Genomic DNA, 20,351 nt, shown 5'->3' on the forward strand with positions numbered 1-20,351 from the left:
GAGGGGCTGATGGCTGTTTGCAGGCTGGCCACGGCCCCCAGCCACCCAAGCTCCCAGTGGAAGCTGGCTGGAAGCAGGTATCTGGGATTTATTTAGCTTCCATAATTGAAACTTTGTTGCCTTGAGCAGAGGCCACAGCCGGCCAGGGCAGGCGGGAAGCTTGGCTTCCTCCATCACCAGGGCAACCAAGCCTCCTGCTTGCTCCAACTCAGTGGCTGCCGGCTGCCATCTTGATTGGGTTAATTTGCATATAGTTGCTCTGATTGGCTAGTGGGCGTGGCTTGGGGCATAGCGGAGGTGCAGTCAATTTGCATGTTTCTCTTTTATTGGATGAATAGCTTATTCAGGGTCATTACAAATACTGGGAATATAAGAATGGCTAGTAATAATATGTGCAATGCATTGTAGAGTGCTGGACAGGAGCATGCAAAATCCCTCTTGATCGAGTACATATTTTACTAGGGGAGACATTTACTGAGATCTAAAGAAAAGGGATTAGGAAGGATCATGAAGACCAAAAATGTGTCATTACAGGCCAAGGCAAAGATGATCCACACCCTCATACAATTACTATTTATAAATGAAGAAGGCTGACAGGGAAAAAACTGATCCATTTTAAGTATGGCATTAGAGAAGAGCTCTATGAGTACCCTGGACCATCAGAAAGATGGACAGGTGCGTCCTGTAGCAAATTAAGCTTGAAACATGTCTGGAGGGAAAAATGACAAAACTAAAGCTATCCTACTTTGGGTACATCAATGAGAAGGTGGGGTTCTTTGCAAAAGACAGTAACGCTGGAAAAATAGAAGTCCGCAGGAAAAAGGAAACCCAATATGAAATGGATTGACTTAATAAGAGAAGCCATAGGCATGAGTCTACAGGAGCTGAGCAGGGCTGTTGAGGACAGGACACTGTGGACATTGCTCATTCACAGGGTCATCAGGAGTCGGAACCAACTCAACAGCACGTAACACACACACACACACACACACACACACACACACACACACAGCCTTTTATGCAAAAGGGTGGGTATTTTCCTGGCAGAGAGACCAAATGTTCACAGGTCTACGGGTGAGTAGGTAACAGCTTGATGTTCAAGAAACTTAGCAGAGAGTATCATAAGGTGATACTGAAGAAGTAGGAAGAGATCAGATCATGAAGGCCCTATAGGTTCCTAGTAAAGAGTTTGGGTTATATTCTAAGTGTAGATAGAGAGAAATTATTGAAGAATGTTAAGCAGGTGGAAAACCCATTTTAAATTACATTTTAAAAAAGATCAATCTGGCTGCTATGACTTATTGAATTCAGGAATAAGGTGATCACATGTAGGATTGCCCACGATAGTCCTAGTTTATGCCTATTATCCTGGTGTAATTGAACTTCTACATTGATTCCAGGCAAGAATCAGAATATGCAATAAATAAGTGCATAATAAAACAAACTTTACAAAATAAATAAAGAGAAAGAAATAAGGTTGGTCAAGACACAGGCAGGCCGTTGTGGCAATCTTCATCAGATTCCCTTGTTCCCTGACCTATTTGGGACCTTGGGGTCCTCCCTTTGGTTCTTGACCTAAAAAAAATCTTCTCAGGCTTGGACTATGTTCTTGTCCTTATTATATGGTGATCTCTTATGATTAAATATGTAATAATATCTAGTACACAGAAATATACTGAGTGGGGTGCAATATGTCTTAAACTCATCCCTTGCAACAATCCTTGAGGTAGGAATTACTATCCCCACCTACAGTTGAGGAAACTGAAGCACAAAGTCACATGCAGCAAAAGTTGCCAAACCAGGACTTGAAGCCCAGTGATTTGGCTCTGCATTCAGTATTCTTAACCCCTTTTCTAATATTACTGCTCAGTGTGAAACACCCAGGGCACTGCAAGTAGCTCAGAGTGCACAGAGTGAGTATTGAGGAAGAGATGGAAATAAGTTTAGAACAGTGGTTCTCAACCTTCCTAATGCCTCGACCCTTTAATACAGTTCCTCATGTTGTGGTGACCCCCAACCATAAAATTATTTTCGTTGCTACTTCATAACTGTAATTTTGCTACTGTTATGAATAGTAATGTAAATATCTGATATGCAGGATGTATTTTCATTGTTACAAATTGAACATAATTAAAGCATAGTGATTAATCACAAAAACAATATGTAATTATATATGTGTCTTCCAATGGTCTTAGGCGACCCCTGTGAAAGGGTCGTTCAACCCCCAGGTTGAGAATCGCTAGTTTAGAAAGTAGAACAAGGGCTCAAATGACATGCTAAATAGCTTACTTTTCAACAGGTAGGAGATGGGGTGCACCACAGGATCTTGAATGCATGACAATATTCATGTTTTGGATAAATAGTTAGAATGGCCCTAGCTGGTTTGGCTCAGTGGATAGAGCATTGGTCTGCAGACTGAAGGGTCCCTGGTTGGATTCTGACCAAGGGCACATTCCAGGGTTGTGGGCTCAATACCCCCAGTAGGGGGCGTGCAGGAGGCAGCCAGTCAATGATTCTCTCTCATCATTGATGTTTCTCTTTCTCTATCCCTCTCCCTTCCTCTCTGAAATCAATAAAAAATATATTTAAAATAAATAAATAAATAAATAAATAAATAAATAAATAACTAGAATGGATTTGAGAGGTGAGTAGGCAGAGATTAGTTCCTGGCTCAGCTTTTTCTAAGGAATGGATATCAGCCTCCTTCCTGGATGGGGACTTTTGGATAACCCTCTTGTGAAGAATTTGCTTGCTCCCACCCATGATAAACAAATGACTTCCCACAGCTGAGGCCTGAGCTTTCTGACTATTTGGTCTCCCTTCTGCAGCTATAGAGTGTGGCTTTATCAAACATAATAAATTTATATCTTCAAACTCATCCTCTTTTCTGAGATCCCAGCCTATATTCTCAGTTCTCTGCTGGGCATTTCTACTTGTTCATGGACTTTGGTTACCTGAAATTTAACTTTGAAAGTAGAATATATTATTCTGTAAAAATCAGCCTTCATTCCTGTTTTCAAAAATAATGTCAATGGAGTCATCATTCAGTAACCTATGTCTGTTTGTAGTTTTGGAATAATCTTTTACCACTTTTCTTTTGAGTCCCTATTATCAGTTCTAATTTCTAAATCTTTCTCACAAATATACCTCTATTTCCATTGCCCTTTCCTTAGTCAGACTAGTAAGACATCAAATGTGGATTACAGTAGCTTCACAACTCACATTCTTCCCATCTCCATCCATCTAGAAAATCCTAAAGACTCCACCAGGAAAACTACTAGACTTAATAAATGAATTCAGAAATGTAGCAGGATACAAAATCTACATCCAGAAATCAATGGCATTTTTATACACTAATAACAAACTCTCATAAAGAGAAACAAAAAAACAACAACAACAACATCCCATTTACCATTGCAACAACAACAATGTAAGATAGCTAGGAATAAACTTAACCAAGGAGGTAAACGATCTGAACTTGGAAAACTATAGGACATTGAAAAAAGAAATAGAGGAAGATACCTCACAGGGGACGGGATGGGGGTGGGTGGGCTTTTCTGTTATACTCTTATGGGAGGTTTTTGTTGTGTTTCACATGTTCCCCTCCACGAGCTGGAGTCGTTTCGTTTGGTTTCCACAGTGTGGACAGTGCCTTAGGGGTTGGGGGCTGAGAAGCCCCCCCACTCCCAGACCACAAGGCACACACCTTCTGGTGCAAGCCCAGCCCAGGAGGGAGAAGTGTCTCGTTCAGGAGCGAAGTTGGCTCTCAGGCTGATGGGTGACCGCCATTCTGTGTACAGTCTCCCACCTGGGCAGGACCGAAAGCCTGAGGGGACCCCCAACTGGGCCCCCAGGCCAGACTGGAGCAAACACCACCAGCTTGCCGGCGATGCCACAGGGACCAAGGAGGTGGAGGACCCGAGACCAGGAGCTGGCCTGGTCGTTCCGAGGGGCAGTGCCCCCGTGAAGAGAGAAGCGAGAGAAAAAAGTCCCTGTCGACTTCGCGTCTTTCAATCATTGACATTTCAGAGGGGGCCCTCCAGAAGCCAAGCGGCTTCCCGAGGACTCGCCCTTTGCTGGGAGTGGATTTCCACACGTGCCTTTGACTTCGGACAGGTCAGGCTTCACAGCCGCCGATTCAGCTGCCAGAATCCTGGACAAGGGTTGGTGTTTTCTCTCTCCACCTGCTTCCCACCCAGGACGGAGATGTTGCCTGAAGGTGAGCATGGGACCCAGTCTTGTGCCTTCCGTACCCAGGCGCCCCCTCCTGACCGTCCTCCCTCCCTCCCGTACACTGAAGCCTGGCAGCTATAGCAAACTGCTCATGTTCTCTGTTAAAGGGCCGTGGTGAGATTTTGTTTCCTTTTGTTTTGTTTTTGAGTTTGTTTAAAATGGAAATTAGTTATTTTCTTCTGCTGGACAGTATTAAATAGAGCAGGATGTTGAGTTAAAAAAAAAAGAAATATAGGCAGATACAAACAAATGGAATGTATACCATATTCATGGATTGGAAGAATTAACATCATTAAAATGTCCATAATACCCAAAGCAGTCTATAGATTCAATGCAATCCTATTAAAATACCAACAGTATATTTCACAGAACTAGAACAAATACTTCAAAAATTTATATGGACCATAAAAGACCTTGAATATCTGCAGCAATCCTGAGAAAGAAGAACAAAGTTGGAGGGATCACAATACCAGATATCAAACTATACTACAAAGCCACTATAATCAAAACAACCTGGTACTGGCATAAGAACAGGCATATAGACCAATGGAGCAGAACAGAGACCCCAGAAATTGATCCATACCATTATGGTCAATTAATATTTGACAAAGGAAACAAGAACATACAATGGAGTAAAGACAGTTTCTTTAAGAAATGGTGTTGGGGAAAACTGGACAGACACATGGAAAAAGATGAAACTAGACCACCAACTTACACCATAAACAAGAATAAACTCAAAATGGATTAAAGACTTAATTTAAGCCATGAAACTATAAAAATCTTAGCAGTAAAATCTCAGACATTTCATGTAGCAGAATTTTTGCCAATACATCTCCTAGGGCAAGAGAAACAAAGGAAAAAATAAACAAATGGGACTAGGTGAAAATAAAAAGTTTCTGAACAGCAAAAGAAACCATCATCAAAATGAAAAGGAAACCTACTGTATGGGAGAACATACTTGCCAATGATACATCTGATAAGGGGTTAATATCCAAAATATATAAAGTACTTATACAACTCAACAAAAGGAAGACAAACAATCCAATTAAAAAATGGGCAGAGGACCTAAATAGACACTCTCCAAAGAGGGCATACAAATTGCCAAGAGGCATATGAAAAAATGTTCAAAGTCACTAATCATCAGAGAAATGCAAATTTAAACCAAAATAAGATATCACTTCATACCTGCCAGAATGGCTATCATCTAAAAATCAACAAACAACAAGTGCTGGAAAGGATACAAAGAAAAGGGAACACTAGTTAACTGTTGGTAGAAATGCAGATTGGTGCAGCCACTATGGAAAACAGTATGGCGTTTCCTCAAAAAATTAAAAAATGGAACTTCTGTTTGACCCAGCGATCCCACTTCTGGGAATATATCCTAAAAACCCCAAAACACCAATCAGAAAGAATGTATACACCCCTCTGTTCATAGCAGCATTATTTACAATAGCTAAGATTTGGAAATAGTCCAAGTGCCCATCAGTAGATGAATGGATAAAAAAGCTGTGGGACATTTACACAATGGAATACCATGCAGCTGTAAAAAGGAAGTATCTCTCACCCTTTGGGACAGCATGGATGGAATCGGAGAATATTATGCTAAGTGAAATAAGCCAATCTGAGAAAGACAAATATCACATGATCTCACTTATTTGTGGAATCTAATAAACAAAATGAATTGACCAACAAAACAAGACCCGAAGCATGGGGGCATGCAACAGACTGACATACCTCAATGTGAAGATAGGGGATGAGAAAAGATAAACGAAAGAACTTATATATTTCTATGCATAGCCCATGGGCATGGGCAGTAGGGTGGTGAAGACCTGAGGGGCTGGGCAAGGGCTGGTCAGAGGGAGATAAAGTGTGCGTGTGGGGGGGAATGGGAGACATCTGTAATACTATCAAGAGTAAAAAATATATATATTTTAAAAAATAAAAATATTACCACCTTACATATACAGTGGGGCCTTGACTTACGAGTGTCCCGACTAACAAATTTTTCGAGATACGAGCTGTCTCTCGGCCGATTTTTTGCTTTGAGTTGCAAGCTAAAATTTGGGTTGCGAGCCAGCTTCAGATACCCCACCGCTAGTTGGCGCAGCGAACGTCACAGTGAACGCCACAACATCAGCCCAGCATCACGTGTCTCACTCGTTCACTGTTGATTTGACATACAATTAATTTGAGTTATGAGCTCCGTCATGGAACGAATTAAACTCGTAAGTCAAGGCCCCACTGTATATACAATGGAATATTACTTGACCATAAAGAAGAATGAAATCGTACAATTTGCAACAGCATGAATGGACCTAGAGGGTATTACACTAAGTGAAATAAGCCAGACACAGAAAAACAAATACTATATGATTTCACTTATATGCAGAATCTAAAGAAAATAAACAAATGAACAAACAAAATAGAAACAGACTTATAGATACAGAGCAACAGACTGATGGATGCCAGAGGGGAGAGCTGTTGGGTGGCAAGGTTAAAAAAGGTGAAGTAATTAAGAAGTACTAATTGGTGGCAACCAAAATTGTTACAGAGATATAAGGTAAAGAAAGCATAGGGAATATAGTCAACAGTGTTGTGATGACTGCCTATGGTGCCAGGTGGACTCTTGAATTATCAGAAGGAACACTTTGTAAAGTATATGAATGTCTATTTGCTGTGCTATTCATCTGAAACTAATACAAAATAGTGTTAAATGCAAACTGTAATAGAAAAATAAAATAACAAAACAACATTACCGTCTTGGTCATATTCTCATTCTCAACTGCCTTACAATTGCTTATATTGACTTTATCTAAAGTCTAGCGATCTTTATAAATCATGCCCAAAATACCTTTTTTAATCTCCTAGAGCTCATGTTCTTAAATACTCTGCTTCACTCAACTGTCTATCCATCTGTCAATTGTGCGCATTTTCCTTCTATGGATCTTTGGTCACACTGTTACTCTGGTCTAGAATATCCTATTCCTTTTTAAATCCCAACCTTCCTTATTATCCAGTAGCACCTTCCCAAACAGCCTTCTCTCAACAGCCTTATCAAACCACTCTAGTCCTGGGAATTCTGGTAACACTCAAGGCCTAACCCACATTCCTTTACTTGAGCACAAGCTGCCTTGGTGACTGGCATCTGCTTCATATTGTTCTGAACTTTTATCCATTTCATGTATTGGGATTTTACTGTTTACAGCTAACTTTTCTAATGAGACCAAGAGCTACTCAGAGACACAAAGCATGTTTTACATTTTTTGTATTTCCACTTTTGCCATTCCACTCTCATACCTACCTGGTGCTTGATGCTACACTATCCTATGCACATACTTAATGTTTACTGGTAATTTAGAAAATAAAATCAGATTATGCACTGTTATGTTACAGTCTTCAAGTAATCTAAGATTTTCAGCATTTTAAAAGTTTGCTAGGTGGAAAAATTTAGAATAGTCAAAAGAGAATTAAGGTGAAAAGTCTTTGAAATACATAAATGTCAGTGGAGTGTGTCAATGGGAAAAATCAACATAAATTTCATAATTTACAATGTCTGGATAAAAAAACCACTGTGCAGATACTTAAGAAAAATGTTATATTACGGACAACTTAGAGTGGTCTTAAAGGAAAATCTATTTTGCATTTATATTTGAATTTCAAGAGAACTGCTTTGAATTGCTACTTTATTGATAAGTGAAAACAGATTCTTTTATGGCTTAAGCCATAAAAACTTATAGTTTATCAGTTCCCTCTCCACCCTGCAATTACCTACAGGAAGAGATTGGCCTTGTTTCATTTTATGAGTTTTATAGGGATACATTTACCCCAACTCACATACTATGAATTCCTGGAAAATGCTACAAATTGGAGAAAATAAGTGCTTCCTTGGGATCAAAAACATTTCATTTGAACTCATGCATTTATCCATAAACAAGCTGCCCCAAATATTATGTTAAAATGTGGAAGATATATTTTGCATGCATACATGCATAAAGTATATTGTACTAATGTGTAATAATGCAATATGGGGCAATTTGTAAACCTAGAGAGAGCGCTAAACAATAACAACCTAACAACAAATCAAAATGTGGTAGAATAGCTACAGATATCATAAAAATTGAAGAATCTCAGAATAAAATTAAATTTACAGAATTCAGATAAGTACATTTATGAATAATGTTAGTGTTAAGGGGAAGCAACATCACAAATACCTCAGATAAATTTTCAGAACAGCAAAACACTCTAAAACGTTCAAGTTTATTATTGATGAAAAATTACATGACAAAAATTTATCTATCAAACCCTTAGAAGACCTAGAAGAAGTGTACTAGTAACTGCAGAATGAATGAATAGCTTGCTAATAGATTGGTCTTATAATGAAAAAGAATAATGAATCAATATTTAAATTTCTAATCAAGCTAGGATATCTTAATTCCTAACAATTAAATACTTAGATGAATGGCAAAAGTGTTCCAGGAGACAGCCTGGATTTTGTTTCAACCTGTTGTGGTAACTGTGAAGGCTTCTGTGAAAATGCAAGCTGTAGTTTTATAAACCGCCCCAAAAAATTCACTTGTTAAAAGAAAAATTGTTCTCATTAAATGGGGGTTGTGTAACCACTGAATAAAACAAGAAAGAGTAATATTATTTAGTATTACCGGTTTGGAATTAAAGAAGTTTTACAAAAATCAGTGACTTATTACAACAGGCTACACTGATGCTATTTGAATTTTATCACATGTTTTCATTGGAAGACATTCAAAAATTATCCTCAAATCACAAATAGTTATTTATATACTCAGCATGGCTTACCATATTTTAATTCCACCAGACAATATGAAAAGCTATGGGAACTGCTGTGCATATGGTTGAAAATTAAAGGGCAGGTATGTTTTAACTATATTCCTCATGTAATCATCTCAAATAAGAAAAGACCAAGCATGTGAGAGAAGACTTCCTTATGCTAGTTACTATTTCTCTTTGATTTGCAAATAAGTCCTTCATTTAAGGTAAATATGGGACTCAAGCCTGTATCGACTTAACTATTAACTAACTTTTATACCACCTTTCGGGTTCAGACAATGTCCTCTGATTAATCTGTCTGATATTATCCTTAATTTGCTGTAGGCTATAAGCAGGTGCACAACTAGTTCTTAAAGTGGCATGTTCTAATTATTTTCATATAATCGAATATTATGATTGACTAATGTTTTATTTGCTTTTCCTGTAGTACTAAAATGTTTGTGTGAATACCATTCAGGACAAAAGTCAGGGAAAAGGAAGCCACACATATAAACATCAAATCTGAACTAGAACATTAAGATCGCAGAATGAAAAAAAAAAGAGTAGTGACTGTGGCTAGTAAAGAAGAAAGGTTTACTTGTTTTTGATGGCAGGGGCAATGCCATGTGGAGATATTTATTTTACTTTCTATCAAAGGCATCTCAAAAAAAGATATGGTATTATTTATGTCAGAAAGGAAAAAAATTCCACACAAAAATATTAAAGTTCATATAATGAATGAAAAGAAACTGAAACATTAAATTAAAAAGAGAGTGAGAGAGGACACAGAACAAAGGCACAGAGGTGGTTCTGTCTCAGGATAACCTATATTTTCTTAGAACACTATATCACATTACAGTGCTATAGGATCAAACAATTCGCTGTAACCATATTTTCAGTGAAAAGTTCATTACAACTTAGAATGTCGAGATACGCATCTTTCCCTGTTATAGAGGCTTGAGAAAGTCTCATTTCCCTCACCTGATGCGTACTTGTAGCTAGCATCTCACACTCTCCTAGACCCAAGCCACTCATGGTGGTACTTGGAGCAACAGGGAAGTGGGGGTGATAATGTGTAGAGAAATAAGCTAGAAATTGCTGGTTAAGTACAGGGTTAATAAGTCACTCAGGGCCCCAGACTCAACCATACTGATATCCTACCATACTCCTTTTCTATATTTTTTCTCAGACCCCAGGAATACCTCTCCTTTTTAGGCTAATATAGTACTAGTACAAAGTTTGAACTTACAAATAACCCACCTTAAATTTTTAGACAGTCTTTTTCCTATCTCTTCTATCTCTAAATATTTTCTCATCTTAATCCTTTTCATGAAAATAAGAGCATATAGGTCCAAAGGGCTGAAATTAGGTAAAATTATATTTTCTGTGAAAGTGAGACTTTACTTTCCAGGACACTGGGTTATGAACACACTTGTGATCCTATTTAGAGGTTATGGAGAAAGGGACAAAGTTAACTGTCAGTAAGCAGGGGGACCCTGGGGAAGAGGGGAAGTAGAATATGCTTAGTTTGCAGCAATGAGAGAGGAGAAGAGCTTTAAAAAACACAAAAAGGAAGCTTGACTCAAGTCAAAACCTGGAGAACTGAATGTATGGGGAGTGCCTGTATAAAACAAGTATATTAAAACTTATTGATTGCACAGAGTAGAAATGTTATTAATATAATAGGAACTACCACTTAATAATCCAACTAGAAAAACATAATCAAAAGACCAACAGTACCTGAACTATTATTATTAGCTACTAGAGGCCTGGTGCACAAATTCCTACACTGGTGGGGTCCCTCGGCCTTGCCGGCAATCAGGGGCCGATGGGGGGCGTCTTGCCTAGTCCTGATTGGGCCGGCTGGTGGGAGGGGCTGTGGGAGGTTGGCTGGCCGCAAGTGGTTGGCCGTGGGAGTGCACTGACCACCAGGGGCAGCCCCTGCATTGAGCATCTGCCCCCTGATGGTCAGTGTATGTCATAGTGACCAGTTGACCGGTCGTTCGGTCCCTTCAGCTTTTATATACATACTAGAGGCCCAGTGCATGAAAATTTGTGCATTCGGGGGGGCCCCTCAGCCCAGCCTGCACCCTCTCACAATCCGGGACCCCTTGGGTAGGGTCCCTAGGCCTGGCCTGAGATCAGGGCCTATCAGGGCTTTCCTTCCCCCAGCTACAGGCAGCTGGCCCCACCACTGCCGCTGCCACTACTTGCCATCTGTGCAGCACTGCTCCCCCCCCCACCCCCGCCACTGGTGGCCTCCCTCTGCAGGCAACAGGCGTGGGGTGAGATGGCTTGGTTGGCCTGGGCCTCCCTCTGCCGGGAGATCGCTGGCTGGTGGCACACCTGCCACAGAGTCACCACTGGTGGCCTGGGTCTCCCTCTTTCTTTGCTGGGGGGCAGGGCCAGCCCTTCGAGGGGCCATCTGCCTACCTGATTGCCCCTAACCACTCGCCTGCCTACCTGATCACCCCTAACTGCTTGCTGGAGGGCGAGACCAGCCCTGCGAGGAGCCGTCTGCCTACCTGATCGCCCGTAAATGCTGGCCTGCCTACCTGATCACCCCTTACCACTTGCCTGTCTACCTGATCACCCCTAACCACTGGTCTGCCTGCCTGATCACCCCTAACCGCTCTGCCCGCCTGCCTGATCGCCCCTAACCGCTTGCTTAGGGGCGGGGCCAGCCCAGCGAGGGGCCGTGGTGGTTCTGGTCTCTGGTTGTTCCAGTGGGTATGCTTATGGTGGCTGGCCTTTTATTGTATAGGATATATATATATAGAGAGAGAGAATAGAGCTACCATATGATCCAGCAATTACTCTTCTGGGTATCTAGCTATCTGGGAGTTATTTTGAGATAACTACTTAAAAAGTTGATATTATTTCTCATGAGTTCATAAGGATTCAGTTCTTTTATTTTATTATTTAATTAACATGGGCATCTATAATCAGCCCACAGGTTAAGACAAAAAAAAACCTGCTGGCTGTCCTCTGAGTTCCAGAATATACAAAAAAAAGCCAGAAATGTAAACACCAGTGCCACAGGAATGCCTACATGAATAACATAAATTTCAAAAGTATTAAAAATAATCCAATGATTCAAATATATTAAAATAACTTGTTTTCCAAATTGTTATCTTTAATTTAAAATATTAAATAATAAAATTTACATAATGTTACTACTACTAAAGATAACTGGAATATACACTATAGTCAAGTATTTTTTATGATTACACTGATTAATTCCTCAAACACTAGTCCTTTCTGGAGCACCACATAGTAAGTCACAAACATGTTGAATTAATCATATGGATTTATTACAAATAAAAAATGGGGTCAATTTTCCCTGGAGAAAAATATAATTATCAATAAAATTCAAATACAGTAAAATATTATCTTCATTTTCTTAAAAACATATTTTTAGTAGCAGGAAATGAAGAGTTGTATTGAATAGAAAGGACAAGAAGTAAGATTATGCTTTGAGAAGAGAAAGATATACTCTAGTCTATATCATCTTATAAATCTGTCTAGTGGGAACTATCAATTGATATATATTTCATATAAATATACTCAGATACTAATTTTAATCATGTCCCTTCTATATTATCTTCTATAATTATTTTTAATATAGTAAATGATACTATAATTGTTAAATGCCTTTTGTTGCCTGGTAGTAATATAAGAGGGATAAAACAAAGGATTTTACTTTGATAATAATAAAGCCTAGTAATGTATAATAAAATGGAAGCATAATTCCACTATTACAAATCATTCACTCTAAATGATGCTAGTGCACAAAATAACATTCATTTTAAAAAGGGTGTAAATCAATTTCCATATATATTTACATTACTTTATCAAACATATAAAGTATTTTTAATATGTTTTTATTGATTTTAGAGAGAGGAAGGGAGAGGGATAGAGAGACAGAATGATGGATGAGAGAAAAACATCAATCGGCTGCCCCTGCACGCCCCCTACTGGGGATGGAGCCCGTAAGCCAGGCATGTGCCCTGACCAGAATAGAACCTGTAACCTCTTGGTCCACACTCAACCACTGAGACACACTGGCTGGGCGAAAAGTATAAAGTATTCTTAAATTAAAAAAAACACATTCCATTTATAACATTAATATAAATAAGTACCTGTAAAAATGATACAGATCTTATTTTCCTATATCTTGGCAAAAATTAGTAAATTTTCTTCATTAATTAAAAAACATGATGTTCATTTTCTTGAAGGGATATGACTACTGACAAAAGGGAGGTGATAAGAGTTTTGTACAATGACATTATTATAGCTAATATCACTGTAGCTTCTTATCAGTTTTAATAATGCAGAAATAGACTGCCTTACCGTTGGTGCTGTATCTGCATGATGGTTACAAGGCATTCTTTCTATGTTGATAATTCCTGTGAAAAGAAAAGAGTGTGAATATCTGCTTATTGTACCTACCCACTTTATTTTGAAGACATTTATGTCATGGAAACACGACTCCTACAGCTTACATATAAGAAAAAAGCCTCACTTGTATGGCAGGATCCTTTAAATTCATAGCATGAATACTATGATCAGAAACAGTTGGAGAGTTTAGCTAAGAGACTTGACTCAAGGCGAGCTAAGCCAGTTTTTCCATTCCAGCAATAGAGCAAGGTGTGTCCATATCCTGCTCTAGGTTCAAAAATTATAGATACCATCATCCCTGCTCTGCTGCATTTCTTCCTTGAAAGATTTATTTCTGACTTGAGGTCATCAAGTTTTCATAAAGAAGTATCACAAAGGCTAGAGAGGAATCACTTCATTTTCTCAAAAAAAGATTAAATCAATCTATTTGAATTTCTCTTTGACCTGGCTTCCTTCTATGACATATTGTGCTGTTTATTCATCACCATGGAATATCTGGAAAATTAAAATTCCCTTTGGTTCTCTCCTTTAAAATGATAATAGTGACTGAGAAACTTGAGAAAAAATCCTCTTATCATGTGTGGATTTATCTTTTTGTTCCCAATTCACTTTACTGCATTTCTTTGTAATAAACAGCTTCTAAGGATATAATAGCCCACTGCATCTCATCTGTAAAGATACTGGTTCAAAGTCAAGCTCAAGTTAAAAATGAACACAGTGTGGGTCTCATTTACTTTACAATCTCTATCCAGCAGCAAACCAATGAGTTAGGATTTTAGAAAAGTTTGTTCAAATAATTCTAAAGGCTATCACATGCAAGGCTGGTTAGAAGTGAGAAATGCAATGTACTATTGGTATCAATTAGCAAAATTCATAGTTGAAATAAAACACTATTCCCTCTCACTTACAGGGATTTAATTTATTTTTCTATTTATTTATTTATTAATTAAATATATTTTATTGATTTTTTACAGAGAGGAAGAGAGAGAGAGATAGAGAATTAGAAACATCGATGAGAGAGAAACATCGATCAGCTGCCCCCTGCACACTCCCTACTGGGGATGTGCCCACAACCAAGGTCCATGCCTTTGACCGGAATCGAACCTGGGACCCTTCAGTCCACAGGCCGACGCTCTATCCACTGAGCCAAACCTGTTAGGGCTTAACTTATTTTTCTTAAACTATTATTGAGATCAACACAAAACAATAATTTTTTAATCACTTTGTAAGAGTATATTCAAAATGAACAAAGTACCATAAAACATTTAAAAAGAAAATTTTGGTTCATTTAAAAAATTCTCTCAATATCTACTTTTAGCCAGTGAAGGCCAATACTACTTTTATCCAATCAACTAATATTTATTGAGTGGCTACTGGGCATTCAGTAATAAAAGATAAATTATAAAGGATAAATTATGATTTCTGACCTCCAGTCTAGAAAAAAAGATATCCTTTTCTGAAGAAATATCACAGAGCAAATGAATAGTGTTGTCTTAAGTGTAATAAATCTTTAAAGTACTTTTGATGGGCAGACACATTTTTATACCTACAGTAACATTGGCCTCGAATTTTAAAAAAGTTTAAAAACCCAAGTAAAATATATTGTAAAATATTCAAATAATGCCAACTCTTAATCCAAGATTTTAATAATATTTTAGTATATACAACAAATGGTGAAATTCCCGCTTTCCCAGCCCCCACATCTCTCTCTAGCTGCAACATTAAGAACAGTCTGGCGTGACACACTGGGTTTTAAATGAAGTAGTCATACCGTTCAGGAATTAGCAACATCTTGCATATGTGGTACTATTGTAATATGCTGTAAAATTAACTTAGGCTGATTACTGATTTTTAAATTCTTATCCAATTACAAAGTAACTTCAAAATGATGGAAATCAACAACAACAAAAACCTCTATCTATTATCTTTAGTTTATAAAATTAGGGGGAAAAACCTACATATTTTACAGTTTCAATTTTGGGATGTGTTAAAAATAGGTTTTAAAAGTGGATTATCCAAAGATATAATCTTAGTATTCAATTTGGATTGCCTATTGAAATAATATCATTTGGAAATACAATCATAAATGTCTGTTCAAACTTTCAGTAAAGAATATACAGAAAGATATGTTTAAGTAAAAATAGCACCGTTTTATGTAAATTTTAGCTGAAGAATCTATATTTAACTATATTTGTGCCTTATTTCACTTTCATTAAGGTGAAAGCTCATAATGAGTAGCTTGCTGTTGTAGCTATTTTTATGTGCCAACTTGGCTAGGCCACAGTCCCTGGATATATGGTCAAACATCTCAGATGTTCCTGTGAAGGTATTTTTTTTAAACTTTATTAACATTTAAATTAGTAGAGACTGTGTAAAGCAAATTGTGCTCCACAGTGTGGGTGGGTCTCATCCCAACAGTTGAAGGCCTTAAGAAACACTGGCCTCATAAGAAAGAGGGAATTTTGCCATTAGCCTTCTTTAGAACTTGATCTGTAACTCTTCCCTGAGTTTCCTGCTTGCCAGGCTGAAAATTTTGGACTTCCCAGCCTCCACAATCCTATGAACCAATTCCTTAAAATAAATCTACCTATATATACATCCTATTGGTTCTCTTTTTTTGTAGAATACTGACTAATACACTTACTTTATGGAAAACATCCTATTTAATAAAAGCCTAATATGCTAAGTGTCCGGTCAATCGGTAGGCCATTCAACCAATCAAAGTGTAATATGCTAATGAATGCTAAGGCTGCTTAACCGCTCGCTATGACATGCATTGACAACCAGGGGGAAGACAGTCAACGGGTCGACCAGTTGCTATGACATGCACTGATCACCAGGGGCAGACACTCCAACCTGTAGGTTAGCTTACTGCTGGGGTCCAGCCGATCGGGACTGAGTGAGAAGGGCCAGACATGCCCTGGAGCCTTCCCGCAGTCCCTCCCCAGCTGGCCAACCTCCTGCATCCCTCCCCGGCCCCGATCGTGCACCAGTGGGATCCCTTGGTCTGCCCTCTTGCAATATGGGATCCCTCGGTGGATATCGGAGAGCCAGTTTCAGCCTGATCCCGCAGGCCAGGCCAAGGGACCCCACTGGTGCACAAATTCATGCACCGGGCCTCTAGTTAATAAAATAAAATAAAAAACCAATTATTTATATTTATAGTCTAATTTAAATTTTTGTTCACTAAATATATTAACAATGTGGAAGTATAGTTAAAATGTACAATTTACCCTGGGTATTTTAAAATTAGAATAACTCGGCCAAACCGGTTTGGCTCAGTGAATGGAGTGCCGGCCTGCGGACTGAAAGGTCCCAGGTTCGATTCCGGTCAAGGGCATGTACGTTGGTTGCGGGCACATCCCCAGTAGGAGGTGTGCAGGAGGCGGCTGGTCGATGTTTCTCTCTCATCGATGTTTCTAACTCTATATCCCTCTCCCTTTCTCTCTGTAAAAAATCAATAAAATATATTTTTAAAAAAGAAAAAGAGAATAACTCAAAATGAACTTAAGAATATATAACACCTATATAGTAAATCAATTTATCATTAAATAAAAAATAAAAAAATCATTGTTTCAATAAATATTTATTGCTAGATTGGATAGTCTGACAATCTGTTTTTTAAAATATATATATATGTTTATTGATTTCAGAGAGGAAGGGAGAGGGAGAGAGGGACAGAAACATCAATGATGAGAGAGAATCATTGATTGGCTGTCTCCTGCACACCCCCTACTTGGGATCGAGCCCGCAACCCAGGCATGTGCCCCGACCTGCAATTGAAACATAACCTCCTGGTTCATAGGTCTATACTCAATCGCTGAGCCATGCTGGCTGGGCCAATCTCTGCTTTTTAATGCGTGGGCTATTTATGTTTAATGCAATTCTGGTATGGCTATTTTTAAGTCTGACATCTTGCTATTTTATTGCATGTATACTTTTGTTCCTTTCTGCCTCCTTTTCCGTATTCTTTTGGAATAAAACATCTTTCCTATTCCATTTTATGTCCCCTCATGGTTAAATTTTTAGATATTCATGTTTTTGTTGATTTTAGAGAAGGGGAAGGTAAAGGAGGAGAGAGAGAAACATTAATAAGCGGGAGAAACATCTATTGGCTGCCTCCTGCATGCCCTGTACTGGGGATCAAGACCACAACCCGGGCAGGTTGACTGGGAATCAAAGCAGCAACCTCTAGGTGCATGGGAAGACGCACAACCAACTGAGCCATTATATTTTTTAATGGTTAATTTAGAGATATAATAGACATATTTAATTTATTACAGTGTATACTGAATTAGGAATTTCTATTTAACAAAAAATACAATCACCTTAAAACAGTATTATTTCATTAATCCTACCACCCTTTATGCTACTAATGTCTTATATTTTACTTCTGCATGTTATAAATTCCACAATATATTGATAGTATAGTTGTTTTAAACAGTCAGCAATCTTTGAGAATTTTTAAAAATTAGCCTTTTATATTTAGATATATATTTTTCCTTTCTAGTATTTTCATTCCTCCTTGCAGATACAAACTTTCATCCGAGATCATTTACCTTCAGATTGATAAATTCCCTAAGAAATCTCTTGTAGTTTAAATCTTCTGGTGACTATGTTATTTTTCCCTCCTGAAAACTCTCTAATTGGTATCATTTATGATGAGTATTTTTGCTGGATATTGAAATCTAGGTTGATAGCCATTTTCTTTTAGTACTATTTTATTCCATTTTTAAAAAATAAATTTATTTTTATTGTTGAAAATATTATAGATCTTCCCCTTTTTACCCCCATTGACCCCCTCCACCCTGGTCCCCCACAGCCACTCCCCCACCCAGGCCTTCATCACACTATTGTCTGTGTCCAAGGATTATACATATATGCATATAAATTCTTTGGTTAATCTCTTCCCATACCTCCTCCCCTCTTCCCTCTGAGATTCTTCAGTCTGTTCCCTGTTGCCAAACCCCATACACTAGGAATCAGTGTACTTGGCAGTGAGCCATGCTGGCAACAATAAAAAAATTATTAGAGAGAGAGAGAGAGAGAGAGAGAGAGAGAAACATCGACATGAAAGCAAAATGTTGAACTGCTACCAGGAATTGAACCAGCAACCTTTCAGTGCACAGGACAACACCAACCAACTGAGCCACACTGGCCTTAGCCTCAACTGTTTTCTTTATTTTTTGAATAGCAAACATCTAAGCTGTCAACTTCAGTCTTCCTAATGCTTCTTAGTCACTTGGCCTCTTTTCATTCAATAGCTTTTGCCAACTTATTTCATTAACTTCTGTGAATTCAAAGACTATGCATATGCCACTGAATCCTTAATCTATACTTATGCTCCAAACTTTATTTCAAAGTCAAATTTCTAGCACAGGGCCTGACTCACAGTGGGATAATAAATAAATAAGGTCCTAATGACTGAACAAGCTATTAGATACTTCACTCCACATGTCTTCCAGTATCTGAAACTCAATATATCCCCAAAGATACAGTTCATTAACTTCCCCCAATCTATAATAATAAAAATGTAATATGCTAATTAGACCAACAGCCAAACGACCTTCCAGATGTCCTTCTGGACGACCTTCCGGACAAAGCCGGGGCTTCAAGGGCCAAGGCAAGCCGCTGCGGTTGCAAGGGCCCAGCCCCTTGCAGGAATTTCATGCATCGAGCCTCCAGTATTCCTATATTTTCCTATTTTAAAATAGATTTCCACCCACTCATTCACTGAAATTATTAGTCTAAGTTACCCTTAAATTCAATTTCCTTATTCCTTACCACTCACATTCCAGATCTCCAATACTTAATGATTTAACATCTGTACTTTCTTACTTCAGTCTTATTCTCCCACCTCAAAAATTAAAATCATCTTTTAACTGGCTTTCCTTGAGAGAATGCCCTTACATTTCTTATTATTATTAGTTTTCACATCTGATAACAGTTTACCAGGTATACCGGTTAATAATGCGGATTTTGTAATCAAAGAAAACATGATAATTTAAAAAAAAATCAAAAGTGCTTTATTCAAAGTAATGTCCATTGCTAGCTACATATTTCCCCATCTTTCAGGTAATTTGTGGATACCGTCCCAATAGAACTTTTCTTGTTTTGAGGCAAACCATTCAGAGACTCAATTTTCCACTTCTTTGTACGTTTTGAAGTGCTGCTCAGAAAGTGTGTGTGCCATCGATCGGAACAAGTGGTAATCTGAAGGAGCAAGGTCTGGTGAATACAGCGGGTGGGTTAATACTTCCCAGGCAAGATCTTTTAACGTGTCTTTAACTGGTTTTGAAGTGTGTGATGGTGTGTTATCATAAAGCAAAATTACTTTGCCGTGTCTTCTGGCCCATTCTGGTCGTTTTACGATCAAAGCATGATTCAAATTGATTATTTGTTGTTGGTAGTGATCAGTATTAATGGTTTCACCTGTTTTTAGAAGCTCATAATACACCACACCTTCCTGATCCCACCAAATGAAGAACATGGTATGTTCTTCCATCTGTTTATGTCTTCCTCTATCTCTTTTTTCAATGTCCTGTAGTTTTATGAGTAGAGGTCTTTTACCTCTTTAGTTAAGTTTATTCCTAGGTATCTTAATTTTTTTGGTGCGATGGTAAAGGGGATTGCTTTTTTAGTCTCTCTTTCTGTAGATTCACTATTGGTATATAGAAATGCCCTAGATTTCTTGGCGTTAATTTTATATCCTGCTACATTGCCGAATTCATTTATTAAGTCTAATAGTTTTTTGATTGTCTTCTTTCTGAAGTGATTTGGCCTTGCAGTCCATGTTGATGGTTGACCTGGATCAACCCATGATTTTGTGCATTTGGGATTCTCAAAATAAATCCACTTTTCATCGCCAGTCACAATTCAATGCAAAAAAGATTTTCTTTTGTGCCGTTGAAGCAACATTTTACTGATGACTTTTC

The 20,351-nt window shown here is 38.2% G+C and overlaps 1 protein-coding gene and 1 pseudogene across 20 annotated transcripts in view; both read right to left on the reverse strand.

Annotated features, from left to right (window-relative positions):
• The window catches only part of LOC102243400, a 25,515-nt pseudogene extending 15,465 nt beyond the window's left edge, over positions 1-10,050 (reverse strand).
• AHI1 (Abelson helper integration site 1) overlaps positions 1-20,351 on the reverse strand; it is a 218,305-nt gene that overhangs the window by 109,202 nt on the left and 88,752 nt on the right. For all 20 annotated transcript variants that reach the window (XR_001360698.1, XR_001360699.1, XR_001360697.1 and 17 more), the window contains one exon: positions 13,369-13,424. Coding sequence is in view for 17 of the 20 variants with exons in the window: in XM_014533846.1 (XP_014389332.1) it covers positions 13,369-13,424 (56 nt within the window). In the remaining 3 variants the exon portion in view is untranslated. The remainder of the gene's footprint in view (positions 1-13,368; positions 13,425-20,351) is intronic.

This window comes from Myotis brandtii, unplaced genomic scaffold (genome assembly GCF_000412655.1).
Source record: "Myotis brandtii unplaced genomic scaffold, ASM41265v1 scaffold123, whole genome shotgun sequence".
Lineage (NCBI taxonomy): Eukaryota > Metazoa > Chordata > Mammalia > Chiroptera > Vespertilionidae > Myotis > Myotis brandtii.